General features: G+C 36.3%; 2 protein-coding genes across 2 annotated transcripts; both read right to left on the reverse strand.

The window, feature by feature from the left end:
• Nucleotides 1–2,663: 2,663 nt before the first annotated feature.
• On the reverse strand, nt 2,664–11,207 carry LOC123536659 (serine protease inhibitor Cvsi-1-like). The gene is made up of 4 exons (XM_045319999.2): nt 11,052–11,207; nt 9,621–9,749; nt 8,021–8,126; nt 2,664–2,780 (listed from the first exon to the last, which is right to left on the reverse strand). The coding sequence occupies exons 1-4, from the start codon at nt 11,170–11,172 to the stop codon at nt 2,774–2,776; spliced, it is 363 nt and encodes a 120-aa protein (XP_045175934.1). The 5' UTR covers nt 11,173–11,207; the 3' UTR covers nt 2,664–2,773.
• A 2,754-nt stretch (nt 11,208–13,961) lies between these two features.
• LOC123537155 (serine protease inhibitor Cvsi-1-like) lies at nt 13,962–17,676 on the reverse strand. Its single transcript, XM_045320732.2, has 4 exons — nt 17,520–17,676; nt 16,741–16,869; nt 16,256–16,377; nt 13,962–14,074 (listed from the first exon to the last, which is right to left on the reverse strand). Exons 1-3 carry the CDS (start codon nt 17,599–17,601, stop codon nt 16,256–16,258), a joined length of 333 nt encoding a protein of 110 aa, XP_045176667.2. The 5' UTR covers nt 17,602–17,676; the 3' UTR covers nt 13,962–14,074.
• Between the last annotated feature and the right edge of the window lie 5,136 nt (nt 17,677–22,812).

The following is a 22,812-nucleotide window of genomic DNA, read 5'->3' on the forward strand; positions in this document are numbered from 1 at the left end:
CCTTCCCCCAACCCAGAAGGCTGAGAAGTAACCTGTTCTCATCAAAGCATCAAATTTGCACCCAACTATTTTGGCGAAGGCATAATATTTTCTCAAAATGTAGATCCAGGCCCAAAAATGCACCAGAGGACACCATTTCATACCTTTTCCAGGGGGAGAGCCCCTTGACCACCCTAAAATGAGAGGATACCCCCTCCCGTAGCTCAAAAATGCACCAGTCTACCATTTCATACCTGTATTTCAAAAATATTCAGGGACAGATCCCCTTATCCCACTGACATGAGCGAAGGGCCCACTTCTGTACCTAACGCATTCGTTCTCAACTGTTGGCCCCGATCGAATACATGTATTTCTGGAACCGGGCCTGCTTACTTCAGAATTTAATCTACCTCTGAATGATTTCCTTATGAATCTGCTTAAAGGTCAAGGTCTTTGTGTACATTTTGCGGGCTGCGGGTTGCTATAATGGATAATGGAAAAATGTCCCTTGTAGCAACCAGCAGCCCGCAACCCGCGAAATGTACACAAAGAGCACTGCAATGCGGAGCAATATACGCCAGAAGGTATGATCCAAGTACTGTACATTATATATAAAAACGAGTTAGAACTGAAAATTGAAAATAGAACTATATATTTTAGTTGGATTTTTTTTTTTCAGTTAATAAGTGAGATCATGTAGTACAAACTTTATGCTTTGGTTTTTTTGTATGTATATATGTATGTTTGTGTTTTACAAAATAAACGGGCCATATCTTATGGTTCTAAAGAGAAAAAGAAAAAAAAAACGCCAGAAGGTATGATCTTTGAACCTTAAGTGTGACCTTGACCTTTAAGCGAGCCATCCGAAACATGCGCGCCATACGTCTTCTCGATGTGGTAAACATTTGTGCCAAGTTTCTTTAAAGTCCTTCATGCAGTTCATGAGTTACATAGCGGACACGAAACAAAGTCATACGACATTTGACCTCTAAGTGTGACCTTGACCTTGAAGTGAGCCATCCAGAACACGCGCTCTGCACGTCATCTCGATGTGGTGAACATTTGTGTCAAGTATCTTCGAAATTCTTCAAAGGGTTCAAGAGCTTCAGAGCGGACACGGAATTGCTAACGGACGGACGGACGGACAGACGGATGGACACCGGCGTCATAACATAATACGTTCCTTCGGGTGTATAAAAAGGTGTATGGTGAACAACACTCAAGGTCTTTTGATATTCCCTTTTAAAGGAGTTATTGATGTTGGTTTGCCTGTCTGTCCGTCTACCAAATGGTTGCAAATGATAACTCTAGAATCATTTGGCCTACATTCTTCAAACTTCATATGAGCGATGGTTGAAATAAATTTGTCAACGAATTTTGAAAATTGTCTAAGGCCAAGTGAAAAAAATTGTTAAGTAAAAACACTTTGATATATATTTCATTGTAGCCCGCAACCCGCAGCCCGCAACTCGCAGCCCGCAAAATACACACACTACAATTGATAACTAATACGTCATCTGCATGTGTAACATAGTCGAGCTAATGAATATTTTTAAACAAGTGACTTTCCTAGGTTCTTATATACTCAGATTGCTATACTTTTAGATAATGCCTGTTTCGTAAGAGCACTGGAATTAACTAGGTCAATTATATTTTTTGACAATGTTTATTTCATGGTTTTATCTAAAGTGGCGTTAGTTTTCATGCTGCAACGTTCTTGATTTATATTCATAAGTTACGTTAAAAGTGCGTCAAAACGGATTGCGAAAGCTATCCGCAAATATGGAATTATGGTGTAATAATCTGACCGAACGTGATGACCGTGGTAATTCTAAACGAATTTACGTTTAATGAGCGCATTGCTAAATTTAACTATCTGTTGCAATTACATTGCTAAGCTTGTTCTCGCTTATGTTGCTAGGTTACCCTCACTGATGTATGTAGGAATGTGCATACGTCAATATTAAATAATGCGCTGACGTCAATATTACTCATCTGGATTACACAATATCTACTGGATATTTCATAAGACAGAGCAGCGTACATTTTGTATAAATACAGCCACCTTTCTGTATGATAGTGGCAGAACTGGTAGAGCGGGGCCGGAATTGAGAGTAGTGGCAGAAATACGAAATGTAGGGTCGTAGGAAATAGGGTACCTGGTAGTACTATGTAGCCTATGGTACGAAGCATGCAAGAACGCATGAACTTTGGAAATAAATCAGTTTTATTTAAAATTTATTTTGGATGAGAGAGAAATCATACTGCACGGAACAGATTTGTAATAGAAAAAAATAAATAAGACTAAAATTAGAAAATAGAGTTTGTTCATTTGTGAACCTGGGTGTAGTAAAATTAAATTGCGGATTGCGCTACACACGTGTATCAGCATGTTTTGGTAATTAGTAGTTTGAAAAGTAAGTGATTACAATTATACGACTAGGTCAGAAAACTGATTATGCAACTCTCAAAATTTTGTCTTGCGATGAACAAATTAAGTCATGTGCAAAAAACGCCAACATCTGTCTGATAATGTAAAACCGTGTCCAGATGCATGAATAAACGAGCAACATTGCTTTCTGTATATCTTTTGCATATATAGTTTTTGCAAAAGTGTGTTATCAGCGTCTTCACTTTCCTGATTACTGATCGTAATATAAAAAAGTATAAAATATACAAATATATCTGTATTTGCTACCTTTATTTTTAGATTTTAAAGACGTATCATTTGATAAAATTGCATTTTCGTTTCAATCATTCATAATCCTGGGCGTGCATTGTCAATGTAGTCGTCTTAACGTCTGCAATAAAGAGAAAATCACAGTATAGTATCATTAATAACATAAGACACTGTAAATCAAATTATTCAATATCAATTTAGGACTTACTAATTGATTTGAAAGTTAAAAGTTTCCACGACGGTAAGGTTCACATCCATCTTGAAACTGTTATTTTACAGCCCTTCTCTTTCTTCATAGTCGATCTATATTGTGGAAGTATAAATAAACAAGAAGAAAGGAAGCCGCCATCGTGTTATAATTTTTGTTCAGCGCTTGAGATATTAATACATCTTGAGCGCGTTCCTTTGTGGCGGTTTTTGTCGCCCAGATATAGAAAACCATGTATAATTTAGATCATTTAGTTCTATTTAGATCTTGGTATTTTTAATAAATACCCGTTATTCAATCTATACTAGTTGTTGTGTTTTCTATACAGAGTGTTGCCACCATTTACCTTTGAGGAAACAATACAACATAAATAGGTTTTATAGATATAAAATGATTTATGGTATTTGTTTTGGGATTCCTTGCGCTACTTCTTACTTTCGTTTAGGTAGCAGGGTACACTTCGAATTTTGGGCCCGGCAATATTTGTTATAATTAGAACTTCGTGATTTTGGATGTCTGTAAGTTAAGGTGAGAGATAATGATTGATTATTCTTTAGGAAACAGCCGATACATGTAAAATTCTGATGTAAGTTGTAAAACTAACTGCTGCTAGCTTTGTATGAATCGGTGAGTCACCTTGGCGCGGGAAATTCAAATCACGGAAGGGTTCCGTGCTTGTTGACTGATATTCAGGAACTTTTTCGCTATTTTGTGAAAAAACGGGCTGGATGGGCCCCCATTCCGTTTATATCCTGAAGTTCAGTAGGGACTATTAAATTGTTTGTTTGTTTTGGGTTTAACGCCGTTTTTCAACAGTATTTCAGTCATGTAACGGCGGGCAGTTAACTTAGTAACCAGTGTTCCTGGATTCTGTACCAGTACAAACCTGTTCTCCTCAAGTAACTGCCAACTTCCCCACATGAATCATCAGAGGTGGAGGACTAATGATTTCAAACACAATGTCGTTTATCAAATAGTCACGGAGAACATACGCCCCGCCGAGGATCGAACTCACGACCCCGCGATCCCTAGACCAACGCTCTACCTACTGAGCTAAGCGGGCGGGCGACTATTAAATTGGGAAATGGAGTTCCTGCAGCGGGATCATTGAGGGCTGTTCAAAAAGTGCAACATTGATGATTTTGGCATGCTATTTTTAATGGATTGTGTAAAACTTTCGTTTTGATAACTTTCTGTATTCTTGTATGAGAGTCCTGATCTTGCCATTAATTAAAAGCACAAAACATGCTCGCAATTTATAAAATGGCCACCCTGATTCTGCTCATTAGGGAAGTGCAAAATTGCGACTCGCTACATGTAAGCCTGGCCGTGCCCAAAATTTTCGAATCTAAGTGTACCCTGCTACCTTATTGTTAGAGCAGTTCAATATTTTGGTGAGGTGATCTGTGCTGACCAATCAGAAGCCAGAACGCCATTCCTTGTCTATTTTGTAAATACACAGCCATTGCATTTAACAAATAATAAACTTTGATAATGTGGCAGCTGACCTCAATACAATCGACACTGTTTATTTTCCAATACAGGTAAATCCAATTCTTGCTTTACAATAGATCTGTGACGGATTATCTTTGGACACCCCTGGACTTATTGGACTCAACTGCCACATTATTAAAGCTTGTTAGTACCTATCTGTATACACGTAAAATAAATCCCACACAGATAATATGAGCCGTGCCATGGGAAAACCAACATAATGGCTTTGCGACCAGCATGGATCCAGACCAGCCTGCGCACCCGCGCAGTCTGGCCAGGCTCCATGCTGTTCGCTCACAGTTTCTCTAATTGCAGTAGGTTTTAAAAGCGAACAGCATGGATCCTGACCAGACTGCGCGGATGCGCAGGCTGGTCTGGATCCATGCTGGTCGCAAACCCTCTATGTTGGTTTTCTCATGGCACGGCTCATATATAGTTAAACCTATGTTAAATATCGGTCGAGTTATTCGCTGCAGTTTAACAGAAAGTTCAAAACGTTATAGATTTCTATCTGTTTTAAAATTTAATAGTAATCTGAAGACGATTCTTTTATGGGAATGTTATCTTAAAACTTTGTAAGATTTTGGGTCTTACTGTTTCACACCCTATTACCTGATGTCCACCACGCCGAGGGATGCGGCTGCCACAGAGGTCAGAAATCAATAACGATGAGTAGTGGTGCTAATCTTTTGAGCTGTATTTTTTCATTTCGACTTTACATGAAAATATTCTGGTGCAAGCATATGTGTAAATGCCTTAACATATTATATAATTAATCCTGGTCGCCAACTTTGCGAAATAAAGAAGTATTCAGCTGTTTAAATTGGACGTTTATTAAAATTCATGCGAAAATCATATTCAACGGCCCAATTTGAAGTGTTTACAAAATATTTTGACCGAATTTACCTCACACGTCAAACGACCAATAATCTGGGGATAATCCTGGCAAGTTTCAAGTCTGTCCGTACGTCTACACCGACGTTATGACCCTCCAATGGGACTCGGGTACAGTCACATATGATAAACTTTACCGCAGTGGGCATTTTCAAATGATGCCCATCCCACCGAGGAGTCAAAATGTAGGATACCGTTTACGGCAGAGGGGAATTTGGTATAAAAACCTCTATTTTGGCTGTTTGTTTCGCTTTTAAGTCTTGGGAGGTCATGGAATCATTTGCAGTATGCAATGTTTATATACTGATGTTTAATAATTGGCGATTTTCAATGGCGAACACCGCTGTAACACAGTGTTAATCAGTCTAGATTGTATTTCTATCTCCGACATTGCATACTATCTGCTACATGTACAGATTGGTTCTGCTGCTGTAAATGTTCATTTTGTAAATTCATTTTTGCTTCAATTTCTTTTATGAGAATTGTTTAAAAAAAGCTAAGACACCGATTTGCAGCTTACGCTAGAGTGATTGACCATTTAAGTACATGGAACTGGAATAAGATGAAAACATTTGGAATGCTGGATATAGGACAGAAAATATATACCGACGTGATTCCAAATGAATGTGAAATATTCATTTCTAGTGACCAGCGTGTGGGCATGTATCGAAGTTACAGGGCAAAATATCAAAATTGAATACATCTTTAAAGTTTTCAAGAGAGATCGATCAGAATGAAATCTTCATTTCAGATAGTAACTCGGTAATAACAGACGGTTTAGTTATTTCCATTGCATTGTGATAGATCTCTCTTGACGTGACAATTAACTAAATGGTCAATCACTCCAGTGTTAACTTCAAATTCATTGTTACAGTAATAACACGTGTATGCCTTCATCTTTGGTTCTGAAAATGAATACAAAATAAATTGTTTAGAACATTTCTGTAAACGATTAATGAATAACAGCTTTATTTAGAACCGATCACTTGACTTATGCTACTGACAACAAATATATTCAAATTTTCTAGCCTAACGGATCTTTTATGTAGAACTATGTTACTATCAGTAGCCTCTTAGTATGAAAGCTTGATAATGCAAAATAATTTGGTATTAAATATCAACATATATTCAACACTGAAACCAGCAAGAACGCAAGTACCAGGACTTAGGATTTCATTGCTGGCAGCAAATGTCTGTATATTATGATAAAAAAGAAACAAAAATGATTTTACAAAACGAAGACTTTCAGTGGTAAAACAACTCTATACATGTACAGTATCGGATTGTATGCAATGTATATACAATCTAGACTGATTGCAAAACGATTTACCATTTAATATAAACCGTAAATTCAACACTGAATCCAGCAAGAACGCAAGTACCGATACCATCAGGACTTACGATATCATTATTTCTGTATATTTCATTATAAAAGAAATTGAAACAAAATTGAGTTTACAAAACGAAGACTAATAGTAGCAAAACGACGTCGGAGATAGATAAAAATTCAATCTAGACTGATTAACACTGTGTTACAGCGGTGTCCGCCATTGAAAATCGCCCATTATTAAACATAAGTATAAACAATGCATACTGCAAATAATTCCATGACCTCCCAGGTCTCAAAAGCAAAACAAACAGCCAAAATAGACATTTTTACACAAAATTTCCCTCTGTCGTAAACGATATCCTATATTTTGACTCCTCGGTGAGATGGGCATCATTTAAAAATGCCCTCTGCGGTAAAGTTTATCATACGCGACTGTACCCGAGTCCCTTTGGAGGGTCATAACGTCGGTGTAGACGTACGGACAGACTTGAAACTTGCCAGGATTATCCCCAGATGTTTGGTCGTTTGACGTGTGAGGTAACCCGGTCAAATTATTTTGTAAACACTTCGAATTGGGCCGTTGAATATGATTTTCGCATGAATTTTAATAAACGTCCAATTTAAACAGCTGAATACTTCTTTATTTCGCAAAGTTGGCGACCAGGATTAATCATATAATATGTTTAGGCATTTACACATATGCCTGCACCAGAATATTTTCATGGAAAGTCGAAATGAAAAAATACAGCGCAAAAAACTAACACCACTATTCACCGTTATTGATTTCCTACCTCTGTGGCAGCCGCATCCCTCGGCGTGGTGGACATCAGGTAATAGGGTGTGTGTTTTCAGTAAACTTATAAACGTTTTTTAAAAGTGGTTATTCCCACGTTTTGAGACAATGAATGTTTGTGTTCACTTTTTTTACAGTTAGGCGCTATATTTTCCCTTGTTTAACGAGACAGGTGATAGGCATTTCTAAAACACCACTTGGTTGTTTTATGCAAAGTTATCCGGTTTGAAATACCCTGTGGTATTTTTTGCGTTGTCCAGCCAAGTTCCTTTTTTTTCTTTTTTGATTTGTCATTAAAGCCTACTTTTTGAACGTGTCTATGTATTTTTATACATAATTTTTACATTTACTGCTTTTGAGAGAACTAATACTTCCAATGCGGCTATTCTCACCGGACCCTTGTCCTGCGCGCAATGCTAAATTCATTACATTTCAGACTATGTTCAATGATAAATTCATTCGTTAAACCACAGACGCATGAAACGATTGCGGCTTCAGTTGTCAACACTAAGTAGCTCAATTTGCATACTGTGAATCTGGTAACGTTCGGTATGCTAAACGCTTCCAGGAATCCCATTTTTACCTTTTTATTTATTCTCGTTAAAACGCAATTTGCTTAGTTAAGTTTTCTCAATGACTTACCCGTGTCCATGTGCGCACTGGCAGTGACCTCCAACACACTCTCTATGGTGCTTGTTGCAATGATGAGACTGCCAGTATATGTCGCAGTCACTGACGATCGAGCACGCTGTAATGCATAGATATAAATTGGTTTGAATTATAAATGATGACAATATCATTTGAACATCATCTACGGAACTAAAATAGATTGTTGATATTTGAGCCGCACCATGAGAAAACCAACATAGTGTCTTTGCGACCAGCATGGATCTAGACCAGCCTGCGCTTCCGCGCAGTCTGATCAGGATCCATGCTGTTCGCTAACGGTTTCTCTAGTTGCAATAGGCTTTGAAAGCGAACAGCACGGATCCTGACCAGACTGCGCGGATGCGCAGGCTGGTCTGGATCCATGCTGGTCGCAAATGCACTATGTTGGTTTTCTCATTGTGCGGCTCATTTATGTATGTTTCTATGTTTTGAAAGTATTACAAGGAAATAATGGACACTGATATAGACTGATTGAAAGAAATCATCCTCGTTGAGAAGGAATCTGACGAGGCGAAATACAATTAGCAGAAACAGTAAAGAATACTGTTAGCACAATGTCAGCATATTGATGGTCTGATCATAAGATATAAAGCTGCCATCCTATTGTCGTTTCTTTTTAACTATCCTACCATCGCACACTATCAACAAACTATCCTACGGTACCATCCTGCCAGAGCCCTCTATCTCTTTGTAAAACCATAGACGCGCACAATAGAGTAGTAGGTTGGTAAGAAGGTAAGATAGCGATGGGAAAATGGCAATGGCAGAATAGTAGTAGTAAGAGAGTAGGATGATAATATTTAATATATTTTATCATTCTATCATCCCTGTCGCCATTCTACTATCTTGCAATCAAACATCCTATTGGCCATTCATCCTTGAACCAGCCCGCCCGCTTAGTTCAGTAGGTAGAGCGTTGGTCTACGGACCGCGGGGTCGTGAGTTCGATCCTCGGGCGGGGCGTATGTTCTCCGCGACTATTTGATAAACGACATTGTGTCTGAAATCATTAATCCTCCACCTCTGATTCATGTGGGGAAGTTGGCAGTTACTTGCGGAGAACAGGCTTGTACTGGTACAGAATCCAGGAACACTGTTAGGTTAATTGCCCGCCGTTACATGACTGAAATACTGTTGAAAAACGGCGTTAAACCCAAAACAAACAAACAAACAAACAAATCACCCTTGAACCTTATCTTCGCGCTTCGATAACTGAATGACGAGCGATTATAGTAAATGAACAACACAGAATGCATTCAGTTTGTAATAATAGTAAGGAAATATCAAAGAAAATGACACATCTTATATGTCAGCTAAAAGTTAATAAGTTAAAAATGTGGTATGTATATCAATGAATTACTTTAACCTTTAGCCTGCTGACGGCAAGTGATTCTGCCTTTGCGGCCAGTGCAGACCAAGATCATGGTCTGCACTGTTCGCTATTCGGTCGGTAAATTTTCAGTCAAGTGAACTCCCCTTCGATTAATAAATGATATTATCCAAATTGAATGATGGACCGGTCCATTTTAGAAATTTAGCAGGGTAAGGGTGAACGTTGCAAAGTTTACTGTACCTGATGGATCAGGTGTGGGATTACACGTGCATATATTCTGTTCACACGTTGGCACGAATCCCGTAGCACAAACCACGTCTGCACACGTGGTGGTATCATCGCCTGTACAGTCGATAGCTACAGTGATGCCTAGCAAATATAAAACAGTTCCTTCGGTACTGATATTACTGATCTATGTATGAAAGAAATTTGATTAAACATCTAAACTTTGTGAACACTCAATTTGTAGTTTCTGTTTTAAAAAAAAAGAAAGAAAGGAACATAAATGCCTTACATGAATTGATATAAGCAAAATGTGTTGAATAAAAAAAAGTTCCAGAATTAATTTTGCTGCAAACACTGTTTGAAATGGCATATGAGACCTTCTTTTGATATTCAGAAAGCAGATTGGGAAATATTTGGTTTCCTTATGAACATTTAGTACTAGTCGTTCCACATTTGAAATTGTCTGCAAAATATAGCCCTGTTCATTTTTTGTGCTATTTCCCGTCAAATTATATTTAAGTGTGTAGATACTTTCAATCTAAAACATTTAAACATGTATTCAAATTCCGGTTAACATCGAGTCATTTGCAACGCTAGAACAGACTAAAACGACTTTCGAGATTCTTAAATCTTTCAAATTTTCAAAGGTCTGTATCCTTCTATTATATCTAAAGAAGTATTTAAACCTACGCAGTATTGGGAAGTCCCTTGAAATCTCTAAGATAAAACAAATGATTATAGTCCCTAGGCTACAAAAGTAAATTGAACAATATTTCTTACAGACCATGGCTTACAGATAGGAGTGATACTTTAGAATAATCTTATACAGTATTTCCCACCGTGTCACAGACTTTTGACATCTGTCCTCAAGTTGTTGTTTTTTTACCCTTATATGTGCAGCGCAAGAGGGTTAATCCCTTTGAGGACGTCAAATTTATACGCCGCCATTTCTATCTTACATACGATAGGAGCATACAGGTTTCAGTACAGTGCTATACACATGCAGATTCTATAGGAAGAAGAGTACGAGAAAAAATAGGACATATTTTATCTAGAATTTGTATTTTATTTGGAGGTTAGTTGTCTACAGAAACTGTACCATTAGACAAGCCAAGGTTATTTCTCAAACAATTAATTATAAACAATATGATTTAAGTTTGCATAATACATTTAAACGCAATTAATGACAAAACGCAGTTAGCTGCAACGCCATCTGTGACATCCTAATTACACTTTTTTGAAGCAGGGAAATTTTACTTATATTTATGAGTAAACGCTTTCATGTTTTAAAATAAAAGAAAACAACACCAAATGAGATTCCAAAATAATTCCCATCACGTCGTTCAATTTTTTATCTTTAATTAAAATTAGCTCGATTGTAAAGGCAATACTGTTGTTTGGTTTAAGACAATTTATATTTAAATCTATTAAGAACTAAAGACTTACCAGTGCAAAATGCTAGAATTAAAATGATTTTGGTGTCCATTGTTGCGTTGTTGAGGTACAAATGCCCGGCGAAATGCGAACGTGCAAATCTGACTGATAAGATAAGAAGGGCGCATGTCATGATTTCATCTGGTTTTTGGGGTTTAATATTAGTCTAGATTTTACATGTTAATGTTTGAAAGTCGCACACCTATCAGTTACTAGTATCGCTAAACATCAATGAGAATACATAAAAAAATTTAAAATCGTACTTCAGAAAAATGACCTTGTTGTTTTATAAAAAATGACAGTGAATTTAACTATTCTTATCAATATTTTGCTATGCATTTCAACGCCGTCTAGTCTGAAACTCCATCCCGTCCAATATATTTGCATGCAACGCATTGTATTTTGAAACCATTTAAAGGGAAAGGCAACGTCATTTTTAAGTTAATTTCATCAGCTGGGATTTCTTAAATCATTTACAGAAGTGAAAGAATTTTCTAAATCGAAGTAAAAATGAAAAAGTTATGAGCATTTAAATATTTAGTTAAATTGGCGGCCATTTTTTTTCCATGGCAACAAAAAAAAAAAAAAATGGCGGATTTATTATATTTTAAGATACACATTTAAACTGTATTTACTTATTTTTGTAAAAAAATTCTCTACTTTTTCCAGCTATAATGACAGAAATTATCATGTTATACACTTTACACTCGAGAAATATATAAAAATAAAAAAATCAGCAGTGTGTAAATGACGTCATAAACACTAAAATGGCTGCCTCCATGATCAGGCATTTCCTTAAATTTCAAACTGCCATATCTTTTTCAATAGTGGTCCGATTTTAAAAATTATTTCAGCGTTTTGAACGGCTTGAGGATGGCTTTCATATAAAATTAATTTATTGTCAGGTTTCCCTTACCTTTTAATACAAAACTACATTCCATCCATTCAAACATGGAATGATGTATTGAAAAACTTGTTGCGACGTACCGTAAAACGATTGATTGTATGTTTACTAATTTTGGCGGTAACCGCCGCCCATAGTGTAATCACCCCTTGGATATGGTTGCTGCTTTTTAACTCACCTGTCACGTAGTTACAGGATGAGCTTTTGTGATCGCCCTTCGTCCGTCGTTCGCCCGTCCGTCCGTCGTCCGTCCGTCCATAATTTCTTGTGAACACGATAAAGACCACACTTTGCAACCGATTTAATCTAATTTGCACACAACTTGTATTGGTATAATATCTCGGTTCTTTCAAAAACTGGCCAGATCCCATCATGGGTTTCAGAGTTATGGCCCTTAAAGGGCCAAAAATGCTATTTTGGCTTTTGCAGCCATATAGAGACTTCATTTACGGTTTGGTTTGATACAATCTTGCAAAATATCTTTAACAACAATAGATCTTGGAAATACATGAATCCGGTAGATCCAAGCAAAGCATCTGGAGTTTACGGCCCCTGATGGACCCCGGAAAGAGCAAAAAAAAATAATTTTACATTGTGAACACGATAGAAGTTAAAGTCTACATTCGATTTTAACCACACTTGTACACAACTTAAGTTACCATGTTATCTCGGTTCCTTTCGAAAACCGGCTAAATTCCATCATGGGTTCTAGAGTTACTGCCACTGAAGGGGACAACATTTTCTATATTGGCCCTTTCAGCCATGTAGAGGCTTCATTTATGCTTTGATTTGATACAAACTTGCATAGAACCGTTTATCTTGATGATCTGTTGGCCAACAACGATACTGGGTCATGTGGAGTCAAAAGCCAGATCACCTAGTCAAATAAAATGAAAAGCTTGTTAACAACCTAGAAGCCACATTTATGCCTCTATCTTCATGAAACTGGGTCAGAATGTTTATCTTGATGATTCCTAGGGCAAGTTAGAAACTGGTTTATATGGGGTCAAAACTAGGTCACCCGATAAATGAATAGTAAAACATTGTTAACAATCTTGAGGCCACATTTATGATCCTTTCTTCATGAAACTTGGTCAGAATGTTCATGTTGATGAAATCTAGGCCAAGTTTGAAACTTGGTCATGTTGGGTCAAAAACTAGGTCACGCACTTAAATCAAAGGAAATACTTGTTTACACTCTAGAGGCCATATCTTTGACCCTATATTCATGAAACTTTGTCAGAATGTTATCTTGATTACTCTTTGCCAATTCCGAAACTGGGTCATGTGGGGTCAAAAACTAGGTCATCACTCAAATCAAACGAACAGCTTGCTACCACAGTAGAGGCCACATTTATGACCCTGTCTTCATGATACTTGGTCAGAATGTTTATCTTGACGATTCCAAGTACAAGTTTAACAGGCGAGCGATATAGGGTCATCATGACCCTCTTGTTAAGTTTGTCTTTCGGCAGTTTCTGTGATATGCAGTCTCTATAACCACAGACCCCATCTCTAAATTCCAGGTTCTTTAGTTCTGCCCATTGTTTTCTCTTATAGGGCAAAACCATTATAATTTTATCTGGGGACCATACGCCGCTTTTCATGGAATTGTACTCTGTGCATCATTGAAGGTCGTATGAATACATCTGCGGATGCCTAAATTATATTCTGCTACTTATAACATGTGTAACAGTTGAGTTCTGCTCACCCGGGGTTAGAGGGCGAGGACGGTATCTTGCATTTCCACTACCGTCCACGAACAGGCTCGACCAAACCGAGCCTGCAACATTTTCGTTTTTGTCGTGTTTGGCGATCTGTTGTTTCCCACATTTTTTTTATTTTATATCAGATACGGGCCTTGACTTTACTTGAAACTTTGAGAGGGTGGAGTGCGTGCAAATACGAGTCGAGAAATGGGGCTCTCCATCATGCAGATTCGGTATATAAAACAGAGTGAAGTTCCGTTGAAGATTTCGGATGCATGCGAAGCACCTTTACATAGAAAACAATGCATGTAAGAACTATATGCTGGCTTTGTTTTATTAAATACACAGTAAGACAAAGATGTTTAAACGAAAAGGTATTTTCATTGAATGATTTCGTAGACAGTTGTATCCCATTGCATTTCCTGAAAAACAGAACAGTGTATTCTAATGTCGCAATAGTAGAACTATGTGAAACAAATGGGGCATCCTTATAAAGTGTTCCATTCATTTATGATGTAGATTTAAAATACAACCTTGCACAAAATAACCTTAAACATGTTCCCCTTCATTTTAGTGTTTTCTTGATAGCTCTATATGACAATCGCTTTTTTTTAAGAAATTTATAAATTATACGTCATTACAGAGGTCTCTGACTTTAGCAGATTGTTTGCATTTTGAAGATATCTTTGATAATTTCAATTTTACGGGAAAAACGACCATCAGAAAACCACTGCATAAATGTCTTGAGTAATGAACTTTACTTGTTTTACAAATGTTTGTTGTTGTTTTGCTAACTACTGTTATGAGATATTCTTAAATTCCATACGTCTGTCAAATGGATACAGCATAAAATGAAGTAAAAATGCAATTAAGATATTTTATTGCTCAAGATAGATTCAAATGGCTAATATTTACTATAAAATCTTTTCTTTCTTTTCAAATAAAATGTTTTAAAGTAACTGACAAATTCTAATAAGTACCTGTTACTACGGTGGCACAGAAGTGACATAGATGTTTTTATACTAATACGTGCGCACGTAGATCTAACAAGTAATACGTGCGTACGTATTAGTATAAAAACCATCAGCGCACATAACAGTACGTGCGCACGTACTAGTATAAAAACATCTTCGCACGTATGAAGTAATACGTGCGCACGTAATAAGTTATACGTGAGCAGATGCTTTTTATACCAATACATGCGCAGATGTTTTTTTAACTTAAATGTGCAATGATGTTTTTGTACCAATACGTACGCAGATGTTTTAAAATAATACGTGCGCACGTAATAGCTATTATACTTGTTCAGTTTTTTTTTAACTAATACGTCTATTATCTATTACGTGTGCACGTAATAAGTGCGGAGATGTTTTTACTACTAATATGTACGCCGACGATTTTTATACCAATACGTGTAGTAATGTTTGTTTTAAAAACTAATTAATTATTTGTTTGCAGATGTTTTTTCTATTAACACTTGCGCTGATGTTTTTTCTTCTAATACGTGCGCACGTATTAGTTATTACGTGCGCGCGTCTTAGTATAAAAACACCTATGTCACCTCTGTGCTACCGTATGCTACAACCCATTTAGGTATGAAGTTATATATCAACGTACCTGAAGCGAGTGGTAGAAAAATCAAAGAAATTTCCAAGGCAAGATTCTAAACGATTTACTGAACTAATGTATTAACTTGAAACCATATTTGATTGTAATGCATGTATTCAGCTGTGTTTTGAAACTAAGATATACTGAAAAATGTCTGAATAAGGAAAAAAAACTAAAAAAAAACTAGCAATGAATCTGTTAAAACACATCCACATGTAATTTCGTAGTGAAACTGTATGGAAACTGTATTATAAGAATGATTTTCATAAAGATCATGTGGAAAAAATGTAGTTCACTAGGTCATAGTTGGTCTTCAAAACATATGACGTTTTCCCACATGCACTTGTGTATAAGATAAACGCAATCACTCAAACTACAAATGACGGATTTATTTAAAGACTCACTACGACCTAGTGGCCTACCTTTTTCACCCACAAAAACTTCATGAAAATCATTCTTATAATACAAGTAATATACAGCTATATTACAAGTTTTCAGGAGGACAATTTAGGCCCTTCCTGAATAAATGTGTTTTCACAACTTCATGTGCAAACTTATTCTGTCAATCTCTTTTCAGCATAGTTTTAAAAATATAGATGAATAACTATCTTACACTGTAGAAACAAAATGTGATTGAAATTTAACTACATACACTGATTTCTGTACATATTTTACAGTAATTCAATAAAATATCAAGACATTACACACATTGTCTTGGCCTAATATATGTCACTGTCAATTTGTTACTAAATACCTGCACATCTCATTCTTTTCTTCATGTAGATCATGTATAATTACCATCATGGAAATACAAAAGAATACAGTTATTTTGTGGTGGGTCTTTAATTCGCCAAAATTCGCAGTGACCATCATATAAATCTTTGAGTATGATCCAACCCATTAAATGAAAAAGAACTTATTTTAGTTAATTGTTGTTACAAGTAGTTATGTTTCCATAGCATATAGTTTATTTGAAATAGAACATTAATACATACTTATCGGCCATGCCCGCCGTGACCATGTGAGCATGTACAATGGCCGGCCGTACATTGTTTGTGGGGTCCACCACAGTGATGAGAAAACCAGTATTGATCACAGTCACTTAATGTTGTACATGCTGTAATGAAATAAGTAAAAAAGCAAGTATTACTTAAACTCACCCCAGACCTCGACTCCCTATCCCGCCCAATCAAAATCTAAAATGATAGCTAAGTCGTAAAACATTATTTTTTAACTTTCTGTTGTCAGTTTTTTAGATCAGACACGCCATATGCTTCCGTTCCGTTAGAATTAAATGTAAGTCTATTGTGATGAATTGATGTAACGGTATTATCTTGGACAAACGTGCCATAAAAAGACGCAAATGGCAATACTTACTGGTGTTATAACATAAACTTTGTAGTGCGTGTTTGTGTATAATAGTTCTCAAAGCATAGAGAGATATCATAATTGAAAAATCTTATTAAAACCGTAATATTACCAGTCGGATCCGGTGGAGTACTGCACGTGCATACTCCGCTTTCACATGTCGGAACAAATCCAGCAGCGCACACTTCGTTAGCACACTGGGTAGTGTCAACACCATTACATGGCTCTGCAACTGCAACACCTGAAAAATAACAAGTAATTATTACAACTATTTCAAGATGACGAATTCAGTCACCTTTTCACCTTTTACAAAAGTTTTATACGATATGGCATTAAGTTCTAAATCTCGGGCAGCAAAGTTTTCGCATGGCTTATTACTATTATGTTCTAAGTTTACGTTTCATGAAGGGAAATTGTTGTTTTGGTAATATTGTGGACCACTTGCAAGATTTGAAAAAAAAAGTTGGAGTGGTAATCTATAAAGTTGAGACTGCTGTGAAATTGGTTAAATATCTAGATAACTTGTTTACAGATAAATACGTAAAACCTAACACAAGCAACACTTAAAATTTTGCGTGTGTTCGGGTTTAGCGTCGTCTTTGTTCAGTCATATAAATAGAGAATGTTAGGTTACTGTCTTTCTTAAGTTAAGTTTATCCACTGAGTTGGAGAAAGGTTTATCCAACCGAGGCTTGCCGAGGCGGTTACCTGTAAGGTCAAAATATCTTTCACTCGTGAACACCGTATTTAACATTTTCACTCCTGGCTATATCATGGGTGAAAACATTGCATCTGGCGTTCACTCATGAAGGCTATTTTCAAACTTATACTGACACAAACAAATATTCTCCATGTGTACGGTCTGTTTATATTGAATAAATGTCCACTTACCAACTAGACAAGCGAAGACAATAACGAGCTTCATGTTTGTGCTCAAGCGACCAAGAAGTAAATGTGAAAGGTGTACTTGCATTGATTTGAATTTAAAGACTTAAAGATAAGGTGTGCAAGGACTTCGTGATTTGCTGAAACCTTAATATGGAACTAAATGTCACGTAGATACATGATAAAAAGTCACGTAAATAGAACTTTAACTTACATTCTTATCTCTATCGTTTTATAACATAACACAGTTTGAATAAACAGTTACACTTAAAAAGAAGAATGAAATTTTAGTAACGAATATACTAATCGGTATATTCTACAGAAAACATAATGCAATCACGTTAACGTTGATATATATTCGATTTATATTCTACATGAAATGTAAATACAGTCATAATGTCGCAATTGTACAAGCAATTTCTTAGTAATTTTTTTAATTGACGCAGCCGAGGTCATACAGTTCATCAGTCAAGGATTAGGATATACTAAGAAACAAAAACAAATATTTAACTGGCTTAGAACTGACATAATAAAGATCATATAGTACTGTAAAAAAGGAAGATAACTGTCGAGATCAATATTAGAGGGGATGAGAAAAGGAGCTACGTAGCCAAGCGGCCTTCTTTCCCTTCCTCTACCCTAAACACACACAAAAACGTGATTGAAATTATTCTGATTGTTCCTTCTCTTGAGAAGGAACATTTTAGTTCGGTAAGTCACACTTGACTGAACTACTGATATCGAAAGCTGTTGTCATTACAAGCTGGACAGTCAAACTCCGTGACCTTAGAAATAACCTCTGACGTTAAAACTATTCTTTCATAATTGAGTCGACTCTCTGACTGAACGCGTCCATGGATTACATATTACTACACCCGAGGATGGTTGACTGATTCTTTTATTTCCTCCATTCTTGAAGAACAGATAGACATATATCAGCAAATTTACATGTAAACAACTAAATATGATCGTTACTTTCAAATGCATGGTTGATATGTGAAAACAAACCTCATTGCGACATTCTAATTATGCGCAACAAATTCAAGCATCGAATCGTAATGGATTGACCAGGTCAATGTCTTATTGCCGTATTTACTTAACTGAAAGTGGTAACAGATATAATTTGTTGTTGGATTTAACAATTTATGTCAAATAATAACTAGCGTAAATACCTACTTGACATTTTTGGCAGTATAAAACAGACATTGCAACCAAAAGTTTACAAGATGATCATTATATATTTATACAGATGTGCCCTAGAAGGAACTTTTGCTATGCTTTAACTTGTAATACAGGTGAATTACACGTGAGGTGAAAATTAAGGCCCTTTCTGAATCGGTTTTTCTAAACCTTATCAGTCAATATCTTTACAGTATAGTTATAAAAACGGAATTAAAAAATGTCGTGCACTGCGGAAACAAAGTGTAGTCTAAACTTATCTAAATACATCAAGTAATGTGCACACTACTACATTAATTCAATTAAATGTTCAGACATTAAACACATCTTCTTGGCCTAACATGCCGCTGTCAGTTTTCAACTAGATTCATGTATTTCCCAATTATTTTTACATGCCAGTCATGTATAATTCTGGGTCTTTATAACCTGTACATGTGCGCAGACATATAGGACTTTGTCATAGATTTCAGTAATGCTTAATTACGTCGCAATTAAGGATTTGGTAAATACATCTGAACACACTAGATATGTTTGAATTTTTATAGCATTTCGCCTACAGTCAAACTTATTTTAATTAAAGACCACCGCCGAACAAACACCAACCCGTGAATAAAAACCAATAGGGATAAAAGTGCACTATTCATTTAAAGTTGAAACACATGAGAATAAAGAGCACCTGTGAACAAAGACCGCTTAAGCTTCTTCCGGATAGTGGTCTTTGTCCACAGGTTTTACTGTATTTACAAAATGAAAAAAGAAAATTGAAAAGGAATATTAATAGTGTGTGTGTGTGTGTGTGTGTGTGTGTGTGTGTGTGTTCGGGTTTAACGTCTTTTTTTCAACATTTTTTCAGTCATATAAACGACGGTGTCTACTTGTAGCAGTGAGCACAATGCCCAACTTTATAGTGCTGCCTCACTGGAATATCACGCCGTAGACACGTGGCACCCAGTCACATTATACTGACACCGGGCTGACCAGTCCTAGCACTATCCTCTTAATTCTGAGCGCCAAGCGAGGAAGCTGCTAGAACCATTTTTACGTCTTTGGTATGACGCGGCCAGGGATCGAACCCACAAACTCCCGCTCTCGAAGCGGACGCTCTACCACTAGGCTACCGAGGCGGTTAATAGTGTCGGGCGTAAAGCTAGGAACCGTTACTGCCGTTTAAATAAGTAGAGTAAGGGTATGGGACAACTTAGAGCGGACACAGTGGTCCAGTAGTAACACATTTTGACTACGTACGAGTCCCCGCTTCTCCAACTAAAATTACTAACATTGGGATAAGAGTCCTGTGTGTGGATGCTTTACACTGGCACGCTGAAGAACCAGGGAAGCTTCTGGAATTGGAGTACCTTCTATATCTCGCACTATCCTCCCACTAAAATAACTAACAGCTAGTCTTCTGGAGGAGTTGCCCATATGGGTTACCGGTGGCGACTATGAATATACTTATATGCAAATAATGGGACAACTTGAGTAATCATAATATCTCAATTAATATGCACATGTACGTACCTTGTATACATATGAGGAACATAAAGAACGTAAGACAAATGCGTTTGCCCCAGTTTTAACGTTAAAGTCTCGTAAAATTACGACGGTAAGTTTTTTTTCGCTTTTTGTGTGTGGTGTTTTTTTTTTTTTTTTTTTTTTTTTGTTTTTTTTTTCTTTTCTTTTTTGTCTTTTTATCATTTTGTTTATAAAGATTGCACAAAATGTTGAGATATGAACAGAAAAAATCACCATTTAAAAACATGCTTTATTTCCCTATTTCATCTGACGGACGAGGCAAAATTTTCCGACTTCAAAAGAGGTTTTGCGGTCGGTTGCACTGAATAATCATTTCAATTTATAGAAGTCCATTCAAAAATAGACACTGTGATAAAAGAGAATGTCCTACTATAAAATTAACGTTGTACCGGCAAAATCAGATAAAAAAATTCAAAATAATTAGCTTTTAACGCTAAAAAGGCGCAAATTTACTCTTGTCGCTAAGGGCCGCTTTGACGTCAAAACTGTATCAGATATTTATTTTATAAATGCACCATTCGAAAGGGGGTGCATTTCCGTTCAAGTATACTGAAAACCTTCACGATCTGAGATGATGCCGAAATTCGAGAGGAAAGTAGCAAGCCACGTTAAATAGTGGTTACGGATACAATGTAGAAGTTGGTTTTGTTGTATATGGTTATGACGTGACAATGTAGGAACTTGTTAGTTTTAAATGGTGATTATGTCACAATGTAGAAGTTGGTTAGTTCTGAAAGGTAAATTCGTCACAATGTAGAAGATGGTTATTTCTAAATGGTAATTACGTAACAATGTAGAAGTGGTTTATTTCTAATGGTAATCAGTTGCTACATCACAATGTATGCGTGAGTTTGTTTTAAATGGTGATTACTTGACAATGTATAATTTTGATAATTGCGTCATAATGTAGGTGTAACATATAAGTTCTACATAAAGCCACACAAAATTAATTTCTTGGTCATCGGATTTTTCCAAAACAGAATAGGAGCGGGCAAGCGAAATAAGAATAAAAAATATTTGTTTTTGGATTTCACCTATTTTTGGAGCCGCCGAGGAGCGAATGGCTTGAAAATACATAAAAGAACCAAAGGCCTTTAAATGTTGAAGGTTTAATGACAAACTGTTCCAAAATTACATGGCAGCCACTCGACACCTGACTCAAATATATCTTTATGTTTACCGGGTCTCGCTACAATGATTGTAATATTTACAATATGTACAATTGGAGGAACAACAGGCGGATACAAGAAAATCTGGCAATTTGACCATATTTCTAGTGTATAGAACTAATGTGTTCGCTACGTTTGTATCCTAGGCAAGCCAGTACCCTGGCCACATAAAGGGTTTCGCCTTAGATTCTATGTCACAACATAAGAATAAGAAAGCTGTTATTCTCATGTAGTGTATAACAGAAATCATTATATATATATATATATACTTCCAATGCAAGTTCACCAGATACCAGGAAATCCATCCACAGATGGCCCAGTTCACTTGTAAATTCAATGACAAATTTTGCACTTTCTATTGTTCTTTGACATTTAACTTTGGCAGATAAGGAAAGACTTACTTTTGATGATGCAAGTTTTAACAATAAATGCATTATCATCTTCAGTTTCATTTTGATAAATAGATCTGATGGTACCCATTAAACAAATCTGAAAAGGATCTATAATCAGTTATATAATATTCTTGTATTTCAGCTCTACTTGAAAAATAAAAAAGCAAGCCTTTAATGCATGTTTTTCTTGGATTGTGAGTTTGTAAGCTTTTTAGGTTTCCTTTGTCCTAATAAAGTTCCATGTGCGTACCCCTTCTCCGCCAGAAAATTGAGTTCATTTTACATAGCTGATAGAAGCAATGTACCATTCCTTAAAATCACAGTTATTTCAGCAGTACATTATTCATGATGTAACACTGGATGTGAAGTCCAAATTGAATTATACCGCCTGAACTACCAGGTTACTGCTGATATATGTGCATAATTTCAATTGAAGGATCACAGCAAAACGTTGTGGAAACTTTCAAATGATCTTTCCAAGATTTATTTACACAGTCTAACTGTCATTTCGGCTGTCAATATTGCAAACTGGGAAATCCGTTGACCAAGTAAGCAATTTGGTGCGGCCTAATAATTACATCAGAGTTTAGAAGTAGGTAAGTTCTTAATGGTAATTATGTCTTAATATAGGAGTGGGTAAGTTCGAGATGGTGATTACGTCACAATGAAGGAGTGGGTAAGTTCTAGATAGTAATACATCAGAATGTAGGATTGGGTCAGTTCTAAATAAGTATCACGTCAAAATGTAGTAGTATACAAGTCCTAAATGGTAATTACGTCTTAAGGTAGGGGTGGGTTAGTTCTTAATTGTAATTTGGTCACATTATAGGAAAGTGTCTGTTCTAAATTTTGATTACTGCACAATGTAGAAGACTCTGTATCAGTGATTTTATCTTAAATGTATATTACGTCACAATGTAGGGGTGGGCGAGTTCTAAATGGAAACTGCCACATACAGATGTGGATTATTTCTAAATGGCAATTAAATCACAGTGTAGGAGGGGGTTAATGGAACATAGTCATTGC

The sequence above is a fragment of the Mercenaria mercenaria genome, chromosome 17 (assembly GCF_021730395.1).
Source record: "Mercenaria mercenaria strain notata chromosome 17, MADL_Memer_1, whole genome shotgun sequence".
NCBI lineage: Eukaryota > Metazoa > Mollusca > Bivalvia > Venerida > Veneridae > Mercenaria > Mercenaria mercenaria.

What these genes read in the sequence shown, in the direction of transcription:
- LOC123537155 (XM_045320732.2), bottom strand. Translation starts at nt 17,601, where the DNA reads ATGCAAGTACACCTTTCACATTTACTTCTTGGTCGCTTGAGCACAAAC. An exon ending in TGTCTTCGCTTGTCTAGTTG is followed by an intron (nt 16,870 to 17,519) that starts GTAAGTGGACAT and finishes GTTATTTTTCAG; the next exon opens with GTGTTGCAGTTGCAGAGCCA. An exon ending in TACTCCACCGGATCCGACTG is followed by an intron (nt 16,378 to 16,740) that starts GTAATATTACGG and finishes ATTTCATTACAG; the next exon opens with CATGTACAACATTAAGTGAC.
- LOC123536659 (XM_045319999.2), bottom strand. Translation starts at nt 11,172, where the DNA reads ATGACATGCGCCCTTCTTATCTTATCAGTCAGATTTGCACGTTCGCAT. An exon ending in AATTCTAGCATTTTGCACTG is followed by an intron (nt 9,750 to 11,051) that starts GTAAGTCTTTAG and finishes TATATTTGCTAG; the next exon opens with GCATCACTGTAGCTATCGAC. An exon ending in TCCCACACCTGATCCATCAG is followed by an intron (nt 8,127 to 9,620) that starts GTACAGTAAACT and finishes TATGCATTACAG; the next exon opens with CGTGCTCGATCGTCAGTGAC.